At 41.8% G+C, this 23,893-nt stretch overlaps 1 protein-coding gene across 1 annotated transcript in view; it reads right to left on the bottom strand.

The window, feature by feature from the left end:
• Positions 1-3,560: 3,560 nt before the first annotated feature.
• Positions 3,561-23,893, bottom strand: part of GRK7 (G protein-coupled receptor kinase 7) — a 35,874-nt gene continuing 15,541 nt past the window's right edge. The window contains exons 3-4 of the mRNA XM_068546020.1: positions 12,228-12,502; positions 3,561-3,897 (exon numbers count right to left, since the gene is read on the bottom strand). Of these exons, the coding sequence (XP_068402121.1) occupies positions 3,561-3,897; positions 12,228-12,502 (612 nt within the window). The remainder of the gene's footprint in view (positions 3,898-12,227; positions 12,503-23,893) is intronic.

The following is a 23,893-nucleotide window of genomic DNA, read 5'->3' as shown; positions in this document are numbered from 1 at the left end:
AGAAAATGCATCATTTCCCACTGAAGCCCAGTTTCCCTACAGTTGGAATGCCCTTCAAGGTCATCCAGTCCAGTGGGTTCCAGATTTTGAAATCTCATACATCAGTAAAATTTCAAAAAAATACTTGAGGGATAGTCACTGGTCTTCAATTTTTACTTCTGTCAAATATCAATTACTTCATAAAAGAAGACATTTCAGCTACGTCATAAAATAAGAGCATAGCGCCTGATTCACTGCATTGTCCTTTCTTTTTTTTCTTTGAGGTTTGGTAAAAACTTTGCCACCAACTAGCCACAGTTCATGGTCTGGATTGTGGGACCACTAATCTGGCTCAACCTTAGGCACCAACTGCTGGCTCTGTCCAGGGAGACTCTGTTGGCTCAGGGAGTCCTGGACTTACTCCTGGTACCCATGCTAGTTCATGTCTTTCCACCAGGAAGGAGGTCCTCAGGGTCTGGTTATTGCCAGAGCCAGCCTGGGCACACACCCAGCTCCAATTATGACAGGGCCTGCCTTGCTTTAAAAAATATACCTTTTCTTGATTTTTAAAAGAAAGATATGTTCAGTGCAGAAAACTTAGGAAAAAATGGAAAGAACAAAACTCATCTCTACCCAGAGAGATATAAAGGTTTAATGATACACAGGGTGAACAAAAGTGCTTTCCAATCTAAAAAGTTTAAAGGGGCAAAACCCAGCATATCTCCCCAAACTAAAATGAGGCCTGGCACCAATATTTATTGAAAGAATAATTAAACCTAAACGACTGCAATTATTTTTCCCAGATGATCCAAGAAAATTCAGTCTTTTTACTTTTTTGATGATCAAAATGGCTAATATGGTAAATCTTCCAGGCTGGCCTCCCCACCACCAAAAAAATCTTGTATCTCTTATTTTTCTTCTTAAGGCTTATAACTGCCAAGAACAATCATTTAAGAAGCGAGTATTATATATTTTCACTATTTTCATCATGTTTTACTGTCCAAAGATGAACATCAGTTAAACTGCCCTAATGATAAACACAATATAATAATAATGATCTTTAAAAATTGATGTAGTATTCTCTCTGATTTCTTTTTCTTTCTCTCCTTTTTTTTTTTTTTTGGCTGCACCGCACAGCTTGTGGGATCACAGTTCCCCGACCAGGGATTGAGCCCAGGCCACTGCAGTGCCCAGTGAAAGTGCACTGGGTGAATGTGAAAGTGAAAGTGCACAGAGGCTAGAGTCCTAACTGCTGGACTTCCAGGGAATTCCCTCAATGATTTCAAATGAGCAATTCCTAAGAAGCAAAGTTTAAATGATTCAATTATTTCACATTCATGCCTGGTCACCTAAATGAGAAACATCTTGAATTTGATATTCAAAGTAAACAATTGAGAATACTTTTTAACTCTTTGTGGTTTACAATCCTAAAATCAGGGGCTTCCCTGGCGGTCCAATGGTTAGGACTCTGTGCTTTCACTGCAGGGGGCATAGGTTCAATCCCTGGTGGGGGAATTAAGATTTAGCATGCCTCGCAGTGTGGCCGCTTATTCAATTATTTTCCTGAGTTACTTCTAAAACATGAAACAGATTTGCATTTAAAGTTTATCAAAAGCAGTAGGCATTCACATGAAAGAGCCAATGCAAGTAGAAGTCACTTTTTAAAATGTCTGATGTTTATAAAGCTAAATCCTGAGATCTCTACTCTTGGAATGCTCTAGTTAATTGAATTTCTGTTAACTGTTGATTAGTTTTTGTTAAACAGACTTAGAAATTTTATCAAATTTTAATCTACTTTTTTGCCTTAGGAAGAAGAATCTGCGGGACACACCTGTATTCTGCTTTGGTGACTCAGGACTCCACAGTGTCTCTAGGGTAGGGTTTGGAGCTTCAAGGAGCTCACTGAGGATGGAGGATGAACAGGCAAGTGGCAGGTGTTCTAACCCAGGACTCTCCTCCATGGGGGTTTCTTCCTCCTTGTTCCAGATATGGTTGATGTTGTCTTGTAGTTGAGGATTACTGTTAGCTGGATTCCAGTTAATCAAAAAATTTTTGGCCAGTGTTTTTGTAATTCTTGGTACCCTTACTCAAGGGACAAAACTTTTAAAATAACTTCAGTCAGGTTTCTCACCTTTGGGACAAGAGAGATTTCCTTAGGCACACATACATCTTTAAAAAAAATATATATATATATATATATAATATATATATATATATATATATATAATATATATATATGGTCGACCCAGATGTATATTTGTGTCATATACATATATATATATATATTGGCCTTATAATTCTCACTTTGTCTGTGCTTTTGAGAAGTGCTAATTCTCCTATAAAGTGCTGGCTGGGCAGCCACCTGAAATGAGGGCCACTGTTTGTTCAAATCAGTTTCTAAACCCATATGTCTCCTTCAGGTCTTGAAATAGTCAAGAGATCTACTTCCCAAGATATGTGTGAAGAACTAAAGTGTGCAAGGGCAAGGAAACCTACAAGATGAATACAGATTATCTTCAGTTTCATTTAACTGCAATTGCCAAAGTTATGCATCTTTTTGGGTATTTGAAAAGTTGTTGTCAAAATGTAAGACTGAGGTTTTGAGCAACCAAAACAAGGACCCATATGTAATAACATTTAAATCTGCATGACTGTGGTTCCCAAACTTTGCTGCACACTGGAATCACCCGGGGAGCTTTTGAAAATCTAGATGCCCAGGTTGTACTCCAGACCAATTAAAATCTGGGAGTGGGAGTCACATGTTAGTATTTTAAAAGATTTCTGGGTGATTCCAAAGTTCAGCAAAGTTTGGGAACCAATGGCATATGGAATTATACAGGTAAGTAATTTGTAGAATACTACTTAAAGAACTCAACTTACAGAATACTTTAATCCCCAGACCTCATGTGTATTTATATTTAACCTGCTTCAACATTATAATGGTAGAATATTTCAGAAAAATGAAAAAGAGACTCTATAAATTAAAAATTATTCTGTAATCTGAAATATTTCCAAAATAGTACAATCCACTCCTTTTTTGCAGGGAGGGGGAAAATCAGAAATATTTATTTCCAGGTTCAAAATCCCTTTTATAAGTACAGAAGCAGGAGAAATACTGAAAGATGAAAGGAAGAAAAGATATAAACAAAGAAAAGCTAAAATGATTATTTACTAAGAATTGCAAATGCTCGTTTTCTGAGCACACCACAAAGTTCCATTCTCTGTTCCTAGGACTTTGTGTAATTATCAGGGACATGATGGCAAAGGCTCATGCTTATAGTTTAGCAAAATAAACCTGAGTGTTCCTTTTCCCAGGTCTCAGTGAAAACTGAGACTGTACTCTTCTTTATGAAGGAAGAAAGAAAGAATAAAGAAAGGAAGTAAGTTAGGGAGGAAGGGAGGAAGGAAGGAAAGAGAGAAAATATGTCTTAGTGGTGAGCTCACCTATCCTTTGAACTGTTTTGTGGTTGAAATGCCCTTCCTGACTGATCAGTGCTCATTCAACAGATTTTCACATATTAGGAACATTCGAGGATTATGTCAGCTGAGACTCCTGCTGCCCGTGTGGTAGAGAGAACAACTTATAATAGCAAACATATACCAGACTTAGACGAATCACCCTCCCCGCAACCTGCGGGCCTGTTGGGGTCATTCAATTTGGCAAACAGTCCCGTTTCTATAATCTCTTCCTGCCAAGCTACAGGGACAGCACCTGTTGCAAATCTTTGGAAGAACTGCGTATCTTTATCATCAAATTCGACTCCTCGAACCTCAGAGAAATCTTCAATTTCATCGATATCTTTGGCATAAACCACTGATGGGTCTAGCACAAAGGGAGGCTCAACTAGGCCAGCTTCCAGGAGAGGAAAGTTGATGGTTTTGAAGAAATGGTGTTTCCTGGGATCATCAGACTTTTCTCTGTGAAGAAAGGAGATGGCCAGCCTGAGACACAGTAACAAACCCAAACAGGAACTGTTCTAGCAATTCAAAATATGTGGTCTTCTTTTCCTAGAATACATTTCATTTTAATTGCAGAGATAATATACCATAAAGAACAATTTAGAAAAATTACAACTTTCAAAACCACCCACAGGGAATTCCCTGGCAGTCCAGTGGTTAGGACTCCACGCTTTCGCTGCCGAGGGCCTGGATTCGATCCCTAGTTGGGGAACTAAGGTCCCATGAGCCACACATGGCCAAAAAAAAAAAAAAAGAAAAAAAATTACCCCACACTTCAACTATATGCAGATAGTAGCATTTTCATTGTTTGTAGATCACCTTCACATTTAGATGTAATTTTTAAACAGCCAAGTAGTTGACATGACTTTTGTTCTTGGTGTTTCATGGAAACACCAGCAAAATTCAGTGGGGTCAGAACCTCCTTGCCTGCAGCTTCCAAGCCACTCACTGCCTCTTGCTCTGTCCTTCAGGGTTACATAGAACAAGTGAAGCATGTCTCTTCTTACCTGACCACCACTTACATTTTAAAAGACAGCAGTCATATCTCCTCACTCTTCATATGACATGATTTCTAGGAGCCCCACCTACCTCCCTCAACTGCCACAGTAATCTTTAAAGACTTTTAAATAATCCATTAGCAATTTTTAGCAGCATAACTGAGCATACATTCGGTGCTCAAGACTACAGTTGTTTGTTATCAAAGCCTCCTTCCCCATGCTAGAAATTATTCTAGTATTTGCCTTAGAATAAGGGGGAAAAATGTGTGTTTCCAGTTAGTTGTGTAACCTTTTATATTAGTTACCTATTGCTGTGTAACAGATTGCCCCAACATTTAGTGGCTTAATACAACAAACATTTGGGACTTTCCTGGCAGTCCAGCGGTTAAGATTCTGTGCTCCCAGTGCAGGGGGCCCAGGTTCGACCCCTGGTCAGGGAACTAGATCCCGCATGCTACAATTAAGAAAGAGTCCACATGCTGCAAATAAGAGTCCGCATGCAGCAACTAAAAATCCTGCATGCAGCAATGAAGATCCCGTGTGCTGCAACTAAGACCCAGAGCAGCCAAATAAATGAATAAATAAATATTTTTTTTAAAAAACAGGCTTTATTTAAAAAAAAACAACCAAAAACATTTATTATTATCTCACAGTTTCTGTGGGGCAAGAATCTAGACTTGGCTTAACTGGGTGCCTCTGACTCAAGGTCTCTAGAGACATCACAGTAAAGCTGTTGGTCAAGGCTGTGGTCTCATCTGAAGGTTCGACTGGGGTGGGGGGGTCAGGGTTGGGGTAATCTGCTTCCAGGCTCACTCATATGGTTATTGGAAAGCCTCCATCCCTCACCATGTGAGCCTCTTCACAGGGCTGCCTGATGCCATTGTAACTGTCTTTCCTCAGGACAAATGGTCATAGCAAGAGAGAGACAGAGAGAGAGCTCAAGATATAAGACACAGTATTTTTATTACCTAATCTTGGAAGTGACATCTCATTACTTCTGCCATATTCTACTTGTTAGAAGCAAGTCAGTACGTACAAGTAAGTCCAGCCCATCCTTAAGGGAAGGGGTTACTCGAGGGTGTGGATGGCGGGAGGTAGGGATCTTTGGGGACCATATTAGGGGTGATCTACCATACACTTCTCTTGGTTCTTCTTGAGTCCAAGTTTTAAAGAAATAAAAAGAGGGCTGTTTTGTGGCATCAGGTTCAAATGATTTTTTTCTCTTTTTCATTTTTTTTTAAAAGATTTATTATTTATCATTTATTTATTTATTTTATTTATTTTTGGCTGCATCGGGTCTTAGTTGCGGCATGCAGGATCTTTGTTGAGGCATACGGGATCTTTCATCATGGCGCACAGGCTTCTCTCTAGTTGTGGTGTGCAGGTTTTCTCTTCTCTAGTGGTGGCGTGCAGGCTCCAGGGCGCGTGGGCTCTCTAGTTGAGGTGCGCGAGCTCAGTAGTTGTGGCATGTGGGCTTAGTTGCCCCACAGCATGTAGGATCTTAGTTCCCTGACCAGGGATCGAACCCATGACCCCTGCATTGTAAGGCAGATTCTTTACCACTGGACCACCAGGGAAGTCCCCTCTTTTTCTTTTATATGAGTAGGTACGCTGGTCTGACTAAGAGATGTCTTCCTTTTAGAAGAAGTCAATTTCTGTCATAAATCAACCTTAATAAAGCTAATTACATTCATGGTCTTCCCTTTTTCATTTTTGTTCTAGTAATCAGAAAGCTTTTAGGAAAGGGATTGAGGGATTCCCACATACATCCCCTTCAGAGACTCCCTACCATGTTTGAGGATTACTGCAGCAGACTCTGTCCAGTAAGATGACTAGAGTCTAAACTCAATAATGACGTTACTAATAACAAGTGGAAATAACCAACATTTATTCAGAGCTACTCTTGGCTAACACGTTATGCTCTTCACTTACTTTGTCACATTTAACCATCACAACAACCCTATCTGTCTTTTAACTGTATTTTAAACCTCTTTTAACCTCTTTATACTTGCTTTTGCATTTATAAATAGCTGTGTATCTGAGAAAGCCAGCAAATATAGGTGAATTTTTCAAAGGAAAAATTGTAGTCAAATATTATCATGGAAAAGAGAAACTCAGTCGAAGGCTTCTGATGTCCAGCAATTCCCCAGTTCTTGTTTTGTGATTCAAGCCTAGCCCCATCCAGAAAGGCCCATCCAGGACTCCTTGGACTTTTCCCATTATGACCCCACTGAAAAGAAAGGTATGGAAAACTGTATCATAAGATACTATAAGGTAACTCTGTTCTCCCCAAAGCCATTGAGTCTCCATGAATTGAAAGAAAGGGAAATGCAGGCTTGCCATCTATTAGAACCTACTGACCAGACTTCCCTGGTGGCACAGTGGTTAAGAATCGGCCTGTCAAAGCAGGGGACACGGGTTCGATCCTTGGTCCAGGAAGATCCCACATGCCACGGAGCAACAAATCCCGTGGCCACAACTACTAAGCCCGCATGCTGCAGCTACTGAAGCCCGTGCGCCTAGAGCCCATGCTCCCCAACAAGAGAGCCCACCGCAATGAGAAGCCCACGCACTGCCATGAAGAGTAGCGCCTGCTTGCTGCAACTAGAGAAAGCCCACGCACAGCAACGAAGACCCAATGCAGCCAAAAAAAAAAAAAGAACCTACTGACCAACATCTGTGTGGTTTACATCCTGTAGAGTAAGAGCCTTGAGGGAGGGTTAGTAAGATGAATTGAAACTTCAAGGATGGATTTTTTTAAAAAGTCAGATCTACTGAGGTATAATTTACACAGCAACATTTTAAAGTATCAGAAAGATTTGAGGAATGGGGGTTGGTACCAGATTTTAAATGTGTCAGAACAAGGATAGAGGTAAAATTCCACCCAAGTAGATCAGGAATGAACCTCAGGCCTGCGTGTCTCAGAACAGAGGAGTTAGAATGGGACCAGGTGCCATGAGGAAGGAGCTTGTACCATCTTGATGGCCGCTGGCAGGTACGAACACACTGTACCAGAGGTCAAGAAGGCACCTTTAAAGTCACTCTGAGCAGATTTAACTTGGATAAAGGAGAGTGCCCATGGGCTCGGTGACCGTGGGGAACTTGCCATACCAGTCCTCACGTCAAGAAGCACAGTTCTCTTATCTAGGAAATAGACTCACAGATGTAGAGAACAGACTTGCAGTTGCCAAGGGGCAGGGGTGGACTCGGAGTTTGGGATTAGCAGATGCAAACTATTATATATAGAATGGATAAACAACAAGGTCCTGCTGTATAGCACAGGGAACTATATTCAGTATCCTGTAATAAACTATAATGGAAAAGAATATGAAAAAAAAGAGTATATATATGTATCACTGAATCACTTTGCTGTACAGCAGAAATTAACACAACGTTGTAAATCAACTCTACCTCAATAGAATAAACTTTTTAAAAAATGCACGGTTCTTAACTAACATCTCAACCAGGCCTGGATGGCCTTGGCTTGTCCATTAGGGATGGCCAACTGCAGCCTTTTTGCAACTAGTCACAGAAGACAGGGGAAAAACGGGCCACGTTGAGGTTTTCTTTATGTTCTTCCACATCCCCAGCTAGATGCCCCTGGAGGGCAGGGCCCATGCTTTATGCCCCTTTCCAATAAATATCTGTGGGTGCTGATGCTAACAGCAGAAGACTAGGTTCTCCAACTTCTGCTCCTTTCCCTCTGTGTCCAGGTACCGGAAAGCTGATCACTTGGCTCTTTTGCACTAGCCATGCTTACCTCAGTTGTGTAATTAGAGTGAAGGTTATTTGACTCTTGAACCTTTCCCTGGCAGATTTGTTCAGGGCTCTTTTGGCCCATCATCATGCAGTGCCCTTGGGCAAATAGGGGAGACTATTGAGGGTGGCAGCACCTTTTGTAAGGGCCAAATCAGCAGCTGCAGGGAGACTTCTCCTGCTTATTGAATATATTTCAGAGCATTGACAGGGGCTATTGTGTTACCAAACCCCACACAGAGATTACAATGGATTTTCTAATAACAGTCAATGAAGGAAAGATACCAGCTGCCCATACACGAGGACCACACTGCGGGGTTTGGTCTGCCAAGAACAGTGGCTATTGGCCTGAGAAGCACTTAAGTCAGAGACTTGCATGGTTATTTGCCCTTATTTGGCTGCACTGTCTGATCAGAATAAATCCTGCAAAATACTTAAGTCTTCACCTTTTATTTTATTGGAAAACACCATAGTTGACCCTATCTGGAGTCCCTGTGAGATGATCAGAAAAGCTTTTGGCTTCTCTGCAAAATTAATTCACAGACCCATAAAGGCAAAAGAGGAGATTCCCTTCAGTGATGTCTAAGGAAGGAGAAGGGTTTTTTTTATTTCTTTCAAATGCTCGTGAATGCAACAGGGAGGCGGCACTTGACCTCTCCGCTGTGTAACACATTGTCTAGGTATTTGCTCGGCTTTGGAGGATGCCCACGAAAGTAATCAAACATTATCTCATTTAAATGAATGTTTAAAAAATACAAAGAGTTGAAATGAAAACATTGGAAGGTTTTCTCTTTCACTGAACAGCTGGTTTTTATATGCTTTCTCTCTAATGTTGTAAACAGTTTTTATACAAAACAGTCACAACAACAAATGCTTTTTAAGAAGGTTTTGCTTGACAGAGCAGCTTCAGGCCATGATCCAGTGCTTTAAGGTGGCGTTTTCCTGAAGAAGTTAGTCAATGTTTCATTTTACAGATTCAAAGTGTGCTTATAAAGCACTGAGATAGATTGTTATTCAAAGACACCAAGTGGGTTGTGTTCCCTTCAGGGAAGTCATCTAAAGAGACTGTTCGCTTCTTTCACTGCCTTGGCCACTGTTGGGACACCCTCTGACTCCCCCGCATGGGCTTCAGAGCCAAGATGGTAGAGATGGTCTGTGTTCACCACATCCAGCTCTCCTCTCCTTCTTGGACAGACAGAAAGCGGCACTAGCCAGCTCCCTTGCCCTTAGGCAGGGCCCGAGGACTCATTCCGTCCGGCAGAAGTGTATCTGAAATGACCTGTAAAGTGGGTCTGAGGCAGGACAAAGCTCCCCAAGTTCTCTGCATTCTCTCTTGTTGCCATAGCAACCGAAACCACCAGTTCCTGGGGGGCTGAAAGATGGAAGCAGCCTGAAGCTCTGAGTCACCATTCAGAAGGGAGATACCTGGAGAACCCCTGGACCCATAAGGGACTTCATGTGAATGAGAAATAATCCTTTAGTTTTAAGCTGCTGAGACTTTGGGATTTGCTTGTTATCACAACATGGTGTATTTTGACCACACTAATACAACAATGTTGGAATCTACACAGGAAAGTCACTTCCACATTTTACTTTCGCATCAGTGAAGAGTTCCATCTCATTTCAAAATACTCATTTGTTACTTTGGTTATCTTTGAGATGCTTTGAAAGTCATTACAAATGAATTTTGTTTCGCTATTTAAAAAAATCAGATCAAAAATAAAAAGCTTGCCTCCATACGTAAACATTGTGAGCTAAGGCAGCCCTCTTCTAGAGCCTCCACTGACAACTACTCAGAAGATTTAGAGTAATTTGGCTCTCTAAGTTTTGGTGTAATATTACAAATCAGTCATATTACTTTATGGTTGTAACTTTCTTTTTGTATGTATTTTTAGATTTTGAAAATTCAGTCCAAGTAATTTAAGACACACAAGCTCGTAGTTTAGTCAAAATATTATCTGATATCACCCTTAGAACTAATTAATAATAATTGCTATCACACTGAATGATTCCTAACCTATGTTATATCTAACTTTGCAAGCATTATATCTAAACCTCAAAATATCCCACTGAATTAGTTAAGGTTCTTTAGAGAAACAGAACCAAAAGGGCGCTGAAGGGGTCCAGAATGAACAACAGTGACATAAAAATTATTTTGAGCTGAAGTTATTTGAGAGTCAACAGATACAGGTTTTGAACTCCTCTTGTCTGCCTTTAAGATAAGCAGAGCCTTGGAAAAAAAACTCAACTTATAAATCTTCTCCCCGGGAATTTCAGGAGTTTTGGAACCAGGAAAGATTGACTCTTATCACCAGTGACAGAACTCAGCACCACACCTAAATAGACATTGCCATAAAGCTATCATATCTCCCATCTATTCTCCTAAGGGCCATTTATCTTTCCTAAAAGTCAACTGTTCTCCCATAAGTGCCCTTACCCCACTATTTCAAAGAAGTCATTTGTTTTCCTGTAAGTGACCTTCTCCCCATCCCCTTTCCCTATTAAATGGAATGTAAGCCCTCAATTCTAACTGCCACATAGTCACACTTTTTTGTGAACTCTTGTGTATGTACATAAATAAAAATCTGTCTTTTCTCTTGCTAATCATCTTTTGGCAGTTTAATTTTCAGGCTTCCATTCCTAAACCTAAGAGGGTAGAAGAAAAGTTCTTTCCTCTCCCCCCAGTACGTGTGTATGTATGAGAGAGAGAGAGAGATAGAGCTTATTTTAAGGAACTGGCTCAGGCAATTGTGGAGGTTTGGCAAGTTCAAATTCTGCAAGGTAGGCTGTGTGGCTGGAGACTCAGGCAAGAGTCACAGTTCAAGTTCAAAGGTGGTTTGCTGGCAGAATTCCTTCTTCTCCCAGGGAGGTCAGTCCTTTTCTATTAAGGCCTTCAACAAATCGCATGAGGCTCATCCACACAATGAAGAATAACCTGCTTTACTCAAAACCTCATCACTTATATGTTAATCTTACCTAAAAAATACCTGCACAGAAACATCTAGAATAGTGTTTGATCAAATATCTGAGTACTGTGGCCTAGTCAAGTTAAGACATAAAATTAACGAGCGCACCCACAAAAAACCCCATTTTATATATGAGGATATTGAGACTCCAAGAAAGTAATTCAGTTGCTTGGGGTAAAATGATCAGTATGTAGCCAAGCTGGGATGTGAGTCTATGTCTGTGACTTGAAAACCCTTGGTTTTCTCCTTACATAACACAGTTACTCACTGCCAAGGGTCTTTTCATAGGTTAGGTTTTTTTATTTCTTTCTTCTAAAATATCTTGATCTTATTATTCCTTTGTACGCAATAAAACTTGACTTTCCTCAAAACTAATTTCAACTGCACTTAACATAGCTGGCAACATCGTTATGTACTTAATAAATATCTGTTGACTGATTAAGGATATTTTACAGAGATGTTTAAAAGGGGCAGAATCTTTCACTTTAAAATACATCTTGGAGGACTTCCCTGGTAGCACAGGGGTTAAGAATCCACCTGCCAATGCAGGCGACACGGGTTCAAGCCCTGGTCTGGGAAGATCCCACATGCTGCAGAGCAGCTAAGCCCGTGTGCCACAACTACTGAAGCCCGCGTGCCTAGAGCCCATGCTCGGCAACAGGAGAAGCCACCGCGATGCGAAGCCAGCGCACGGCAACAAAGAGTAGCCCCCACTCGTTGCAACTAGAGAAAACCTGCGTGCAGCAACGAAGACCCAACACAGCCAAAAATAAATAAATAAATAAATAAATAAATAAATAAATAAATAAATAAATAAATAAATAAATAAATTAAATAAAATTTAAAAACTGCAGTATTTATTTAAAAAAAAACACATCTTGGAGATTGTTCCATATCAAGTGTTCATAGTGTTTGAAAGTGTTAAAAATACTTAGCCACATAATATACAATTAATAACAGGAAAATACTGCTACTACTTAATCCCAAGCTTTTGTCATTAATCCAAAGTATTCTCCAAATCCCTGTGGAAATGCTGACATCACTAATCATGTCTTTATATGATAGTTACCTGCTTCCTAAGTGTTGCTCTGGTGTCTTAGCCAAGAAGAGTCTGCAAATGTCTTTTGCTTCCTCTGTGAAGTTATCGTGTTGGAATCTGACTTCCTCTTTCAGTGTTCTTTGCTTTAAATCCTCTTTACTGACTTTTTCCTTGTAATCTTTGAATGGTGTTCGTCCAGCAACCATTTCATAAATGCTGCATCCCATTGCAAACCAGTCCACAGGATAGGAATAACTCGCTTTTTCCATTAGGATTTCAGGAGCCATATAACCATTGGTTCCAGCCTGTAACGTCCCAAACAAAAACAAAACAAAACAAAAACACTAATGTGAGTGTAACAGACACTGCTGATAGCCTACACAATACCCATTCTCCTTTTCTTTATTTTTTTATTATTTTAATTATTTTTTGGCCATACAGTGTGGCATGTGGGATCTTAGTTCCCCTGACCAGGGATTGAACCCACGCCCCCTGCAGTGGAAGTACGGAGTCTTAACCACTGGACCGCCAGGGAAGTCCCTGATTTTAGGATTGTAAGTCATATAATCATTGGTTCTAGCCTGTAATGCCCCAAACAAAAACAAAACAAAACAAAAACACTAATGTGAGTTGAACAGACACTGCTGACAGCCTACTCAATACCCTTTCTCCTTTTCTTTCCTTGTTGAGGGAACCCTAATTTACTTGGAGTGGCCATGTGTCTAACCTATTCTATTCCCTGCTTTCCCAGCAGCCTCTGGTGCAGTCAGGACAGGCCATGCAATCCATTCTGGCCAATGAGACATAAAGAGGATTTGGCTGGAGTGCATTATAAAAGAGACAGATATGGCTGATCTTGAAGTGGGAAAATCACCTAGACTCTCTTAGTCTCCTCACCTCATCTTTAAGGTAAAAAGTTCACACGGCTGTCTCTAAGATTCCCTAAGTTCTGCTTCTGCTTTTTATTCACAGATAATAGAAAATTAGATGCATGATTTTTTTTTTAAGTGGAGTTCTTTATTGCTAATATTGGATGTTCACATAATACTATCTAGTCTATGATTTTTTTACTCTATTTGCTATGTAATGATACTAATATATCGGCCATCTTTGCCTGTTTGTCTCTGCACTGAAAATTTAATGCAGAAATTTTAATCCATAAAATTCCACACATGAAACTTCATTTAACATGCAAGACTATATATTGTAGGCACACTTCTACCGACAATATATACCAAATGACCATTAGGTTAATGTGTATATATATATATATATATATATATATATATATATATTTAAATACACATAGCATACAGTTTACCATCTTACCATTTTAAGTGTTTAGTTCAAGAGTATTAAGTACATTTATGTTGTGCAATGAATCTCCAGAACTCTTCAGCTTTAAAAGCTGAAACTCTATACCCATTAAACAATTCCCCATTGGGCTTCCCTGGTGGTGCAGTGGTTAAGAATCAGCCTGCCAATGTAGGGGACACGGGTTCGAGCCCTGGTCTGGGAAGATCCCACATGCCGTGGAGCAACTAAGCCCGTACGCCACAATTACTGAGCCTGTGCTCTAGAGCCCGTGAGCCACAACTACTGAGCCCAAGTGCTGCAACAACTGAAGCCCACGCACCTAGAGCCTGTGCTCTGCAGCAAGAGAAGCCACCGTAATGAGACGCCCACGCACCGCAACGAAGAGTAGCCCCTGCTTGCCACAACTAGAGAAAGCCTGCGTGAAGCAACGAAGACCCAGCGCAGCCAAACAAAACAAAGCAAAACAAAAAAACCAAAAAAAACTCCAAAAAACAATTCCCCATTACCCCAACTCCCCAGGCCCTGGCAACCGCCATTCTACTTTCTGTCTCTATGAATCTGACTATTCTAGGTACCTCATATAAGTGGAATCATGCAGCATCTGTCTCTTTGTAACTGAGTACAATTTCAATACATTCATTCATTCAACAAATACATACCTTGTAATTATAAAGTATATACTTACATTATAATATGTTTTCATAAAAACTAAGCTGCTTTTGATTAAAGTATAATCTATAACCTTTACAGCACTTAAAAATGCAAAGAACACCCTAAAATGACAGTAAGCTTCTATTAATATTTACATAAAAATGAGAACATAAATTATTGGCAGAGTTGTGAGAAACAGATATGCTCTGTAATTTGACTCAGATTTTTAGAAGAGCAGTAAGACACAGAGCATAGAAAATGAGATGTACTGTTCAACTGTTCCTGTTCTTCAACCAGGTCACTTGACTTTGGAGCAAGTAACTCAAAGAATTGACTCAGAAGAAAGGGGAAGGAATCTACATCGCGATGTTCATAGCGTCATTATTCATAATGGTTGCAAGCTGGAAACACCCAATGCCTTTCAATAAAGACAATAGACCAGGAGACTTCCCTGTCAGTCCAGTGGTTAAGACTCTGTACTCCCACTGCAGGGGGCACGCCCACGTGCCCTCCATGCGACCAAAAAAAGAAAAAAGAAAAATAGAGTCTAGTGTTAATACCAAGAAGTGCATATATGTAATGGGTTTCGCATACTGATTATACTGATTATAAATGTGAATTCAGTACATCAAAAAAGGTTGGAAAGTGTTTTTAGTTGTTTACTGGGTGATTTTTTTTCTGTCTAGTTGCTTAAATATATGTTTTTAATGTATACAATATATGTAATACCTTAGGAATACTAAATTTCATGGATGATTTTTACATGGATAACAACAATGAAAAACATAAATGATCTAAGCACTAATGAGGAGTAATTGGCTTGAGCAAGAAAATTGTGGAAGTGACCTGGGTCTGACAGGCTGGGCATGAGTCAGCATGGCACTGCTGTTTTCGTAGAAGTGGATATGTAATTTGGGTGACGATATGTTCCGGTTGGCCTGGGACAGTTCCAGTTTACATCTGTTGTCCTGGCATCTTGTCCAGTGTTACATCTGCCCAAACAAAAGGGCGCTGTAGGCTCCTCTGAGGCCCAGGATACAGTCTTACTCATCTTTGTATCAAACTGGGTATTTACCCCCCGAGCCTCCCTTGCTGCATGCCCAACAAAATGTTTCTTACGTAAACAATAGTGGAGATGGTAACTAGATGTTTTCCATTCACTATCCAACAAATATTTGTTAAGCCACACCCTGCAGTGATTTCTAGGGATACCAAGACATACTAGGCCTGGCCCCTGACCTTGAGGATTTATAGGCTGGTGGAGACAGGTCAAAAGGTTAATTCAGTAAAGGAGGGTAAATGCCTTAATGGGAGTGGAAAACAAACATAGGGAGGCCAGAGGGTGTGTGTGTGTGTGTGTGTGTGTGTGTGTGTCTGTGTGTTGGGGATACTTCACTGAAAAGTGACAGCCGAGCTGAATTATGAGGGAAGAATCCGTCGCAAAGAGAAGGCTGTCCAGGTAATGGACATGTGCAAGAGATGAAGTCCGGAAAAATGTGGGGTGCTCGGGGAACTTTAAGTAATTTGGCATTTCTGGAGTATAAGCTCTGTGGGATGCAATGGTGGGAGGGGAGACTGGAGGGGGAGATGTAGATGAAACTGAGAAACACTGTCTGCCAAGGTAGCGAAAGTCCATTCCCAGGCTCCCTTTTCCCTTTGTCCCTTTACTATAGAGCCAGAAGGCTAAGCACTCCATCTCCCAGCCTCACATGTTGCACCGAGGGTGGCCACGGAATAATGTGATATGAGCTTTACTTGAGAGGTGTGCAAGGTGAAGGCACTGACGGTTGGGAAAAAGCTTAAAAAATGGGGGAAATATCCAGTGAGAACACGAGTAAAACTTAAAGTAAGTCCTTCATAATGTTTAGTTTTCAGGTAAGAAATACACACTCATTTTTTAAATATCTCATTTTTAAAAGCTCATTCTCTAATTTTAAGTACTTCGAAAAGGAAAAAAGTAATATTTATCAGAGGAAAAAGAAAGTTAACTAGGCCAGAAAATAAGATATATATTTATAAATTTCTTATGTCAGAGAGCATGGTATTAAAAATGTGAAGGTCAAAGCACACGTTTAACAAAAAACACTGCAAATTTTTCATCACCGCTCTTATTATCTTACGTAACCTCACCCTGAATGACTCAGAATAAACCATTTTGTGTGCTCAACAACAACAACAACAACAAAATGGGGGAAATACATGAAAGATATAAGATGGATTAATGGATCAACAGAGGGATGGATAGATGGATGGACATGTGATAAAGCAAGTCTAATAAAATGTTAATAATGCACAATGGAATATTGTTCAGCTATAAAAAAAGAATGAAGTATTGACACATGTTATGACATGGATGAACCCTGAAAACATTATGCTAAGTGAAAGAAGCCAGTCACCAAAGACCACTTACTGTAGGAGTCCACTGAAATGCAATATCTAAAATTGCATGCAACCAATTTTAGTGGTTGTTTAGGGTTGGGAGAAGGGGAATGGGAGTGATTGCTAATGGGTAGGGGGTTTCTTTTGGGGGTGCAGAAAATATTCTAAAATTGTGATAATGTTTGCATATCTCTGTGAATATACTAGAAACCACTGAACTGTACACTTTAAATGGGTCAATTTTATGGTATTTAAATTATATCTCAATAAAGCTGTTTAAAATGTCAAAGGTAAACTCTACGTCGTGGGTGTACAGGTGCTCGCTGTGAATTCCTTCAACTTCCCTGTATGTCTGAAAGTTTTCATAATAGAATGCACAGGCAAAAAAGGAGTAAGGGGTGGGGGGATGTGATGCCAGACATTACCACACTGGCTGCTGGTTCATCAGGCACATGAAACTCTTCTGCAAGAGTCACAAGGAGGAACCACAGGGGAGAGCAGAGGAGGGACATCTATCTGCCCAGCTCCCTCCCATCTCCTACTTCCATTAGTCAACAGTTAACCCCATATGATATCACTTGTATGTGGAATCTAAAAAATGCAACAAACTAGTGAATATAACAAAAAAGAAGCAGACTCACAGATACAGAGAACAAAGTAGTGGTTACCAGTGGGGCAAGGGAAGGGGGGAGGGGCAATACAGGGGTAGGGCTTTAAGAGGTACAAACTAAGCTACAAGGATATATTGTACAACACAGGGAACATAGCCAATATTTTATAATAACTATAAATGGAGTATAACCTTTAAAAATTGTGAATCACTGTACTGTACGCCTATAACATATAATATTGTGCATCAACTATATTTCAATTAAAAAAAAGAAATGTCACTTTGAATTCTCTGACATGTAAATGTTTAATCATATATTGAGATTATATATCACTAAAAATAATAAAAAACAGAATTGTTAAAGCATGAAATAAAAAGAATTACCCCAAAGCTAGCTTGTCTCTATTTCCAGATATGTCATCCAGACCCTTAGCAGTTGCCTGGAAAATCAGGTCCCACATCATACTACAGTATAATATTTCACCCAGCTCTAAAAGTGGAGGAGCAACTTGGCCTACAAGTGGTGCCAACAGGGTGTTGCCCAAGAGAGAGAGAAAAGGAGGCCGTAGAGAGAATGTAAGAGGGTGTGTGAGGTTTGTGGCCCAGTATACCAACTTCATGAAATTTCTCAGTGATAGGCTTTGCTGTAGGGTTTTTTTCATCCCTGGTGCTGGCTACTGGCTGGCCTCTCAATCCAGAAACTAATGGCTGTCAGTATTGGGAAATTTTCTCAAATTACTTCTTTGATCATTTTCTCCCTTTCATTTTCTTTCTTCTCTCTCCCCTCCCCCCCTTTTTTAAATCCTGAACTTATCCTTTGTGTTTCTTATTTTTGCTCCTATTTTCTATCTCTTTGTCTTTCTTTTTTTTTTCTGGGAGACTTCCTCAATTTTTCTTCTAACTCTTCTATTTTTTTAAAGTACTTTATTAATGGGAAATTTCACACATACACAAAAGAAAAGACTCTAGAATAATAAACCCAGTGTACTCTATACCCAGCTTCAACAATTATCGACACATGACCAATCTTGTTTTCTGTGTCCCTACTCACTCCCAATGCCCCCCACCCCTGCCACTAACTTAGATATCATTTGTAAGTATTTCACTATGAATCTCTAAAAGGTAAGGTCACTTAAAAAAACAAGCAAATAAACACAAAGCACTACAAACACCATTATCTCACTTTAAACATAACAATAATTCTTGAATATTATCAAATATCTGTACATGTTTACACTTTCCCACTTGTCCTATACACTTGCCCTCTAAATAGTTTGTTTAAATTTAGGTCCAAATAAGGTTTACACAGTGTGATTGATTGATATGTCTCTTAAATCTTTGTGACTATATAAGTTTTTCCTCTCTCTCTCCTCACCCCCTGCAAGATTTTGTTGGAAGAAAAAAAAACTGGTTAAACTGCAGAGTTTCCCATAGTCAGATTTTGCTGACTGCATTCCTGTGGTGTTATTTAACATGTTACTCTATTCTCTGTATTTCCTGTAAGTTGATAGCTAAATCAACTTACAGGAAATAGCTAGATCTAGAAACTTCTACTGAACTTTTCATTTCTGCAAATATGTTTTCATTAACATATAATTAACACAGAATAATGTGCTTATACTTTTGGTTCAGTAAATTTTGATAATTGACTACACCCATGTAAATACAACCCAAACAAGATAAAGAACATTTCCATTCATTTCCTTTGTGCCCCTTCTGGTTCATTCTCCTCCCCTCTTCCCAGGCAACGACTTTCTGATTTCCGTCACCATATATTAGTTTTTTTTGCTCTTGGATTTCACGTAGATGGAACTGTATGGTAGATACTCTTTTGTGTCTGACTTCTTCTTTTCAACATAATGTTTTTGAGATTTATCCACGTTGTTCTGAAAACATATTTATATATTTTTAATTTCCAAATGTCCTTGTTCTTCTCTGAATGTTCTTTGTTTTACAGCATCTGTTCTTGTTTCATGGATGCAGTATCTTCCCTTAAATCTCAAAAGATACTAATTGTAGGTTTTAAAAAAATTGTTCTTTTCTGCTCCCTGCATTGTTCCTGTTTCCTACAATTTCTTTCTTCTGTTTGTTTTGGCATTGTCTTTCATTTTGGAGGGTTTTTTTCAAATGACAAGTGATCTTTGACTCTTTGTATTTAAGAGTGCAACACCAAAAAGCTGACAAGAAGCTTGTCAACTGATGGGCTTCACCGTAGGGTGATTATGCCAGGCCATGTCACTGGGGACCCTACCTGTATCTGTAGACCTTCTGGGTTAGGCTGCTCAGTTTCCCCAAAGGGAGATCCTCCAATATCCCACCTGAGAGATGTCAGCCTGCTTGCCCTCACTGTGGGAGCTGAGATGGGAAAGGGGCTGAGGGTCTCCCTGTATGTAGTATTTCATTCTCTATAACTCTGAGTTGGGCTATATGTTCCTGGGTCAGGCTTCTCACTGGCTCAGTCTCTTGAGCTGGGGTGGGAGGGCCATGAAGAAAGACTATAAACAACATCCAACTGCATTTCAGATGGTGGTGATTGGTAAGTTCTACTCAGCCACGTTTATTGTGAGCTTGCTCTGTGTGTGGCAAGCTTCCAGTGAGCAGATTTCAGAGGCGAGTGACTCTGAGGATTAAAATCGCTAATCAGGACACTGGATAAACATCAGTCGCTCAGTAGAAGGTGTAGGGTAAAAGTGGAGTGCATATGCCAGTCCTGAACAAAGGATTGTGAGACACACACCAGGAGAAAAATTGGAAATAATAATGGGCAATACTTATTGAGTGTTTATTACATGCTAAATATTTTGTCAAGTGCTTAACGTGAACTTCTTGTTTAATCTTCATGATAAACCTATGAGATAGAGACTATTTTATCCTCCATTTTGCAGATTAGAAAACTAAGCCACAGAGAGGTTAAATCTTGCCTAAGGTCACCCACCCAAGATTCACGCATAGGCTTGCACAGTGAACCATTACATTACACTGCCTCTGTGGAAAGAGGCGAGGTAGCTTTTTCTTATCCTTCCAAGTTCCCTTCAGGATTTCTTTTCTCCCTCTAGAGTATCCCCCTTCCCTCTCCCCATCTGCCAGGTACTAAGTCCTCATCTTGGTCTGTTCTTGCTTAAGCTGCTTCTCTTCTTTTCCCAACAAGTTCTCTGTTCTTTGCCTGCATCACTGCTCAGTCAAGCTGGCTGGGCTACTCCACACCACAGAGGTTGCTGGTTGGTGGGGACCAGACCCTGAGCCATGCTGGGACCAACTTGCTCCCTCCCCCAGGAAACAAGTGAAGAATCGCCGGCCATCTTTACAGCACCATAGCCCCTTGGAATCATGGAAAGAGCGCTAATAGCATGCAGGGTAACCTCAGATTCACTCCAAATAATTATCAGGACTCTACCTCTTGGCCCTAAAGACAGAAAATGTCAGTGATGGAATTCTGAAGGGCACCACCTCCTTGAAGGGTGGAGGTATTTCACAGAGGAGAAGAATGGAATTAGCAGCATACGCCAGAGTCTAAGCACCCAAATTCCATCGCAGCCTCCAGCTGAAAAAATTAATTGCCTGCCCTTCATGCCATTTGTCTTCTGCATGTGAACTGCCTCCTCAGAGTGGGGTGGGAGGAGAGAACGGGCCAAGCAGCAGGGGGCAGGGTCTAACCACGCTGACCTCTCGTGGCTCAGTTTAACTCCTGCAGTTACACAGGGCCCCCGCACATCAGTCTCTGTGGCATCAAAACAATCTCTTTCAGTCCGTGAGACCAAGAACTGCCATCGCCAGGGCTGTAGGGATCACCCAAGTGTCAGCAGCGACAGAACTCAGTGTTTTTGTGTGTAGTTTAACTTTTTTTTTTTTTTTTGCTTCATTTTGTTTTGCTTTGGTTCTGTGGTGCCCTTTGGTGAGTCTACTCTGTCAACACCTGGTCAGGCAAACCAATGTACGCCCAGCATTCAGGGCATCAAGCATCAGGAAGCCAGATGGGGTCCAGACCCCTCCCCCCGGTGGGCAGCAAGAAGTCCATCTACCACTGTCATCACGTGTGGGTTGCTTAGTCCCATCAGGGCCACCTGTCACCTACAGGTGTCCAGATTTTGAGGAAGGTGGACACCCCAGGCTGGGATCGGGATCAGAGCCAGCTTGTGGGGACCTGTGCGGGCACCCCCTGCCTTGCTCTTGCTGTTGGATGCTGGCTTCCGCTGACCCTGCAGTTGTTGTCACTCTCACCCCTGGGCCCACGGGAGCTAAGTGGCAGGGCCAGGCTGGGCGGGGTCTGCCCTGTGAGTAGCCCAGTGTGGCTCCGGGCAGGAGCGAACTGTGACCTCATCCGCAGTGATGAGAACAGGGAGTGGCCTTTCAGTGGGGAACTGAGAGGGCATAGTTCTCATCTGACTAGGTTAACACGTCCATTAAGAAGTGTGCGTGTCCCCGCGCATGCTTGCGTGTGTATGTGCAGGTCCTTCGAGGTCAAGGTCACTTCCAGGTCCCAGTGAACCTGAAAAGTTGGCAACCTTAAATTCCATCATTAAAAGAAATGCCTGTATCCTGGTGCCCTTGGTGTGGCCAGGCCAGGCTGGATCTACTGAGCCGCGCGGGGAGAAAGACGCGGTCAAGGAAGCTGTTTCTGCGTTTCCCGATGGCCCAGCAAACTGGCCGGCGGAGCAAGAAACCGCCCGCGGATGCCTCTTCCCCCCAGTTCATCACAAACCAGATCCACTCGACAGCACAATCCAAACAGAAGAGGGAATCAGAATGTACATCTTTTGTTTGCCGTGGCAGGAGAACTGTTGAGCAGAGGAAAAAAACAAGCTGAGCTTAGCGCTATCGGCTGTTTCCTGGGGCTCGCTCCTTCCTTCCTCCGAGGGGGGCCCGGCCGCTTTGTTCTCGTTCCCAGCTGCTCCTCTGCGCCTTTAAGCGGTGGCCTTTGCAGACCTCAGAGGAATGCGGCCCGGGACCCCAGGGGACTTTGCTCCGAGGCTCCGCCCTGTGTGCTCAGCCCCGGGCTGCAGCCTCCAGAGCGCGGACCTAACTTTTGTTCCTTGCCCTCCCGCCCCGTCGCTTTCTGCCAGCACACTTCCTGGGCAGGAGGGGGAGCCTCAGCTTTCCTGCTCTCCCTGACACCCCTGGGAAGAGGGGATCCAAAAGAGGGATCCCTGCAAGAACTAATTCTGCAGCTATACAGTCTGGCATCAGTCTGCTCTGGTGCAGATCTCAGCTCTACCAATTACTAGAGCTGGTCACCCCCAGGCCAGTTACTCAACCTCTCTGAGCTTCACAGCTCTTACCTCATAGGACTGTGATGAAGATTAAAGCCATAAGACACACTGCGTGCCTTTCCAAAGCCTGGCACATAGCAGGCCCTCAATAGGTGTTAGCCACGATGGTCACCAAGCCAGGTTCTGGTTGTCTCAGGCAGGGCAGCTACACAAAAAGAAAAACCCAGGAGCCTCTAAGACTCCATCAGATTGAAAGACGGGCCTGGTACCTCATCAGAGATCAATAGCTGTGATTCTTCCACTGGAGTGTGTTCTTTGGTGGTTTCATATTCTGCGAATCTGGCCAGCAGCAGGCTGACGCCTATTTTCCATGGTGCCTCTAAGACACTCAGAATAAAATCACAAACGAAGCTCCACGTGGCTGTGAGGAAGTGAGACAATGGCATGTGCCTGCTCGGCTCAGCTTCCAGGCGAGCTGCGCCTTCATCCACTGCCCACCCGGCTGCAGCCTTGGGGTCCTGCTGGCTCCTAGTGTCCCTCAGAGAACAAAGCACAGCAGCAAAGGTCCTCTGAGCAGCTACAGTGCCTTTCAGGTGAGGCAGAAACAACGCAACAGTGGGGATCGTGGCAGAGGGTCTAGCGCTGGGCTTCTTGTAAAATAATCATAGCAATCATTTTGTGAGTGCCTACCAAGTGGCTGACCTCTGCTAGGCATTCATCTACTTTAATCTTCTCATCAAGCCTAAGAGGGGAGCAGTATTAATCAGGCTCAGGGAAGAGGCATGACTTGTCTGGGGTCACATGCAGGGCTATGGCAAGCCTAAGTGGCACGTCTGGGCCAGTTAGAAGAAGGTTCTCTGCCTGGGTTTGTGGTCAGCCTGTGCATCTGTACACAGCAGCCATAGTGAGTGGCAGAACCAGATTGGCAGACTCACCCTCCTTCCATCTTTTTGATCCTGTGGACCGTATTTCATCAGCTGCACTTGATCTGAAAGGATGCTCTGAGCTTCCAACGTGTCTACCTCAAATTAGGTGATGCGGCAACGGTTTGTTCCCTGGATCGCATCATCCTGCATGACAGCCCTCTCCTGCCGGACCCTGCAAGCCTCACGACTCTCTTTTTCTCCTCACTGCCACAGCCCAACAGACGATGTGCCAGCCTGGCCACTTCCCAGGGAAGACGGAGGGCCAACCCATGCTCCACGCACCAAGCCATGCAGAGTGCCAGATTCTCTTCCCTCTCCCCTTTGTTTCCTACATCTGTGAGTCTGTTTCTGTTTTGCATATACATTCACTTGTACTATCTTTTACATTCTCCATATAAGTGGTATTATACAGTATTTGTCTCTGACTTATTTCATTAAGCATGATATTCTCTAGGCTCATCCATGTTGCTGCATATGGCAGGATTTCATTCTTTTTTATGGAGGAGTAATATTCCATTGTACATATATATTATACCCCATCTTCTTAAGCCAACTGTCTGTTGATGGGTGTTTCCACGTCTTGGCTATTGTAAATAGTGCTGCTGT

Source organism: Eschrichtius robustus, chromosome 6 (assembly GCF_028021215.1).
Source record: "Eschrichtius robustus isolate mEscRob2 chromosome 6, mEscRob2.pri, whole genome shotgun sequence".
Classification (NCBI taxonomy): Eukaryota; Metazoa; Chordata; class Mammalia; order Artiodactyla; family Eschrichtiidae; genus Eschrichtius; species Eschrichtius robustus.
This window is presented reverse-complemented; position numbering and strand designations above follow the sequence as displayed.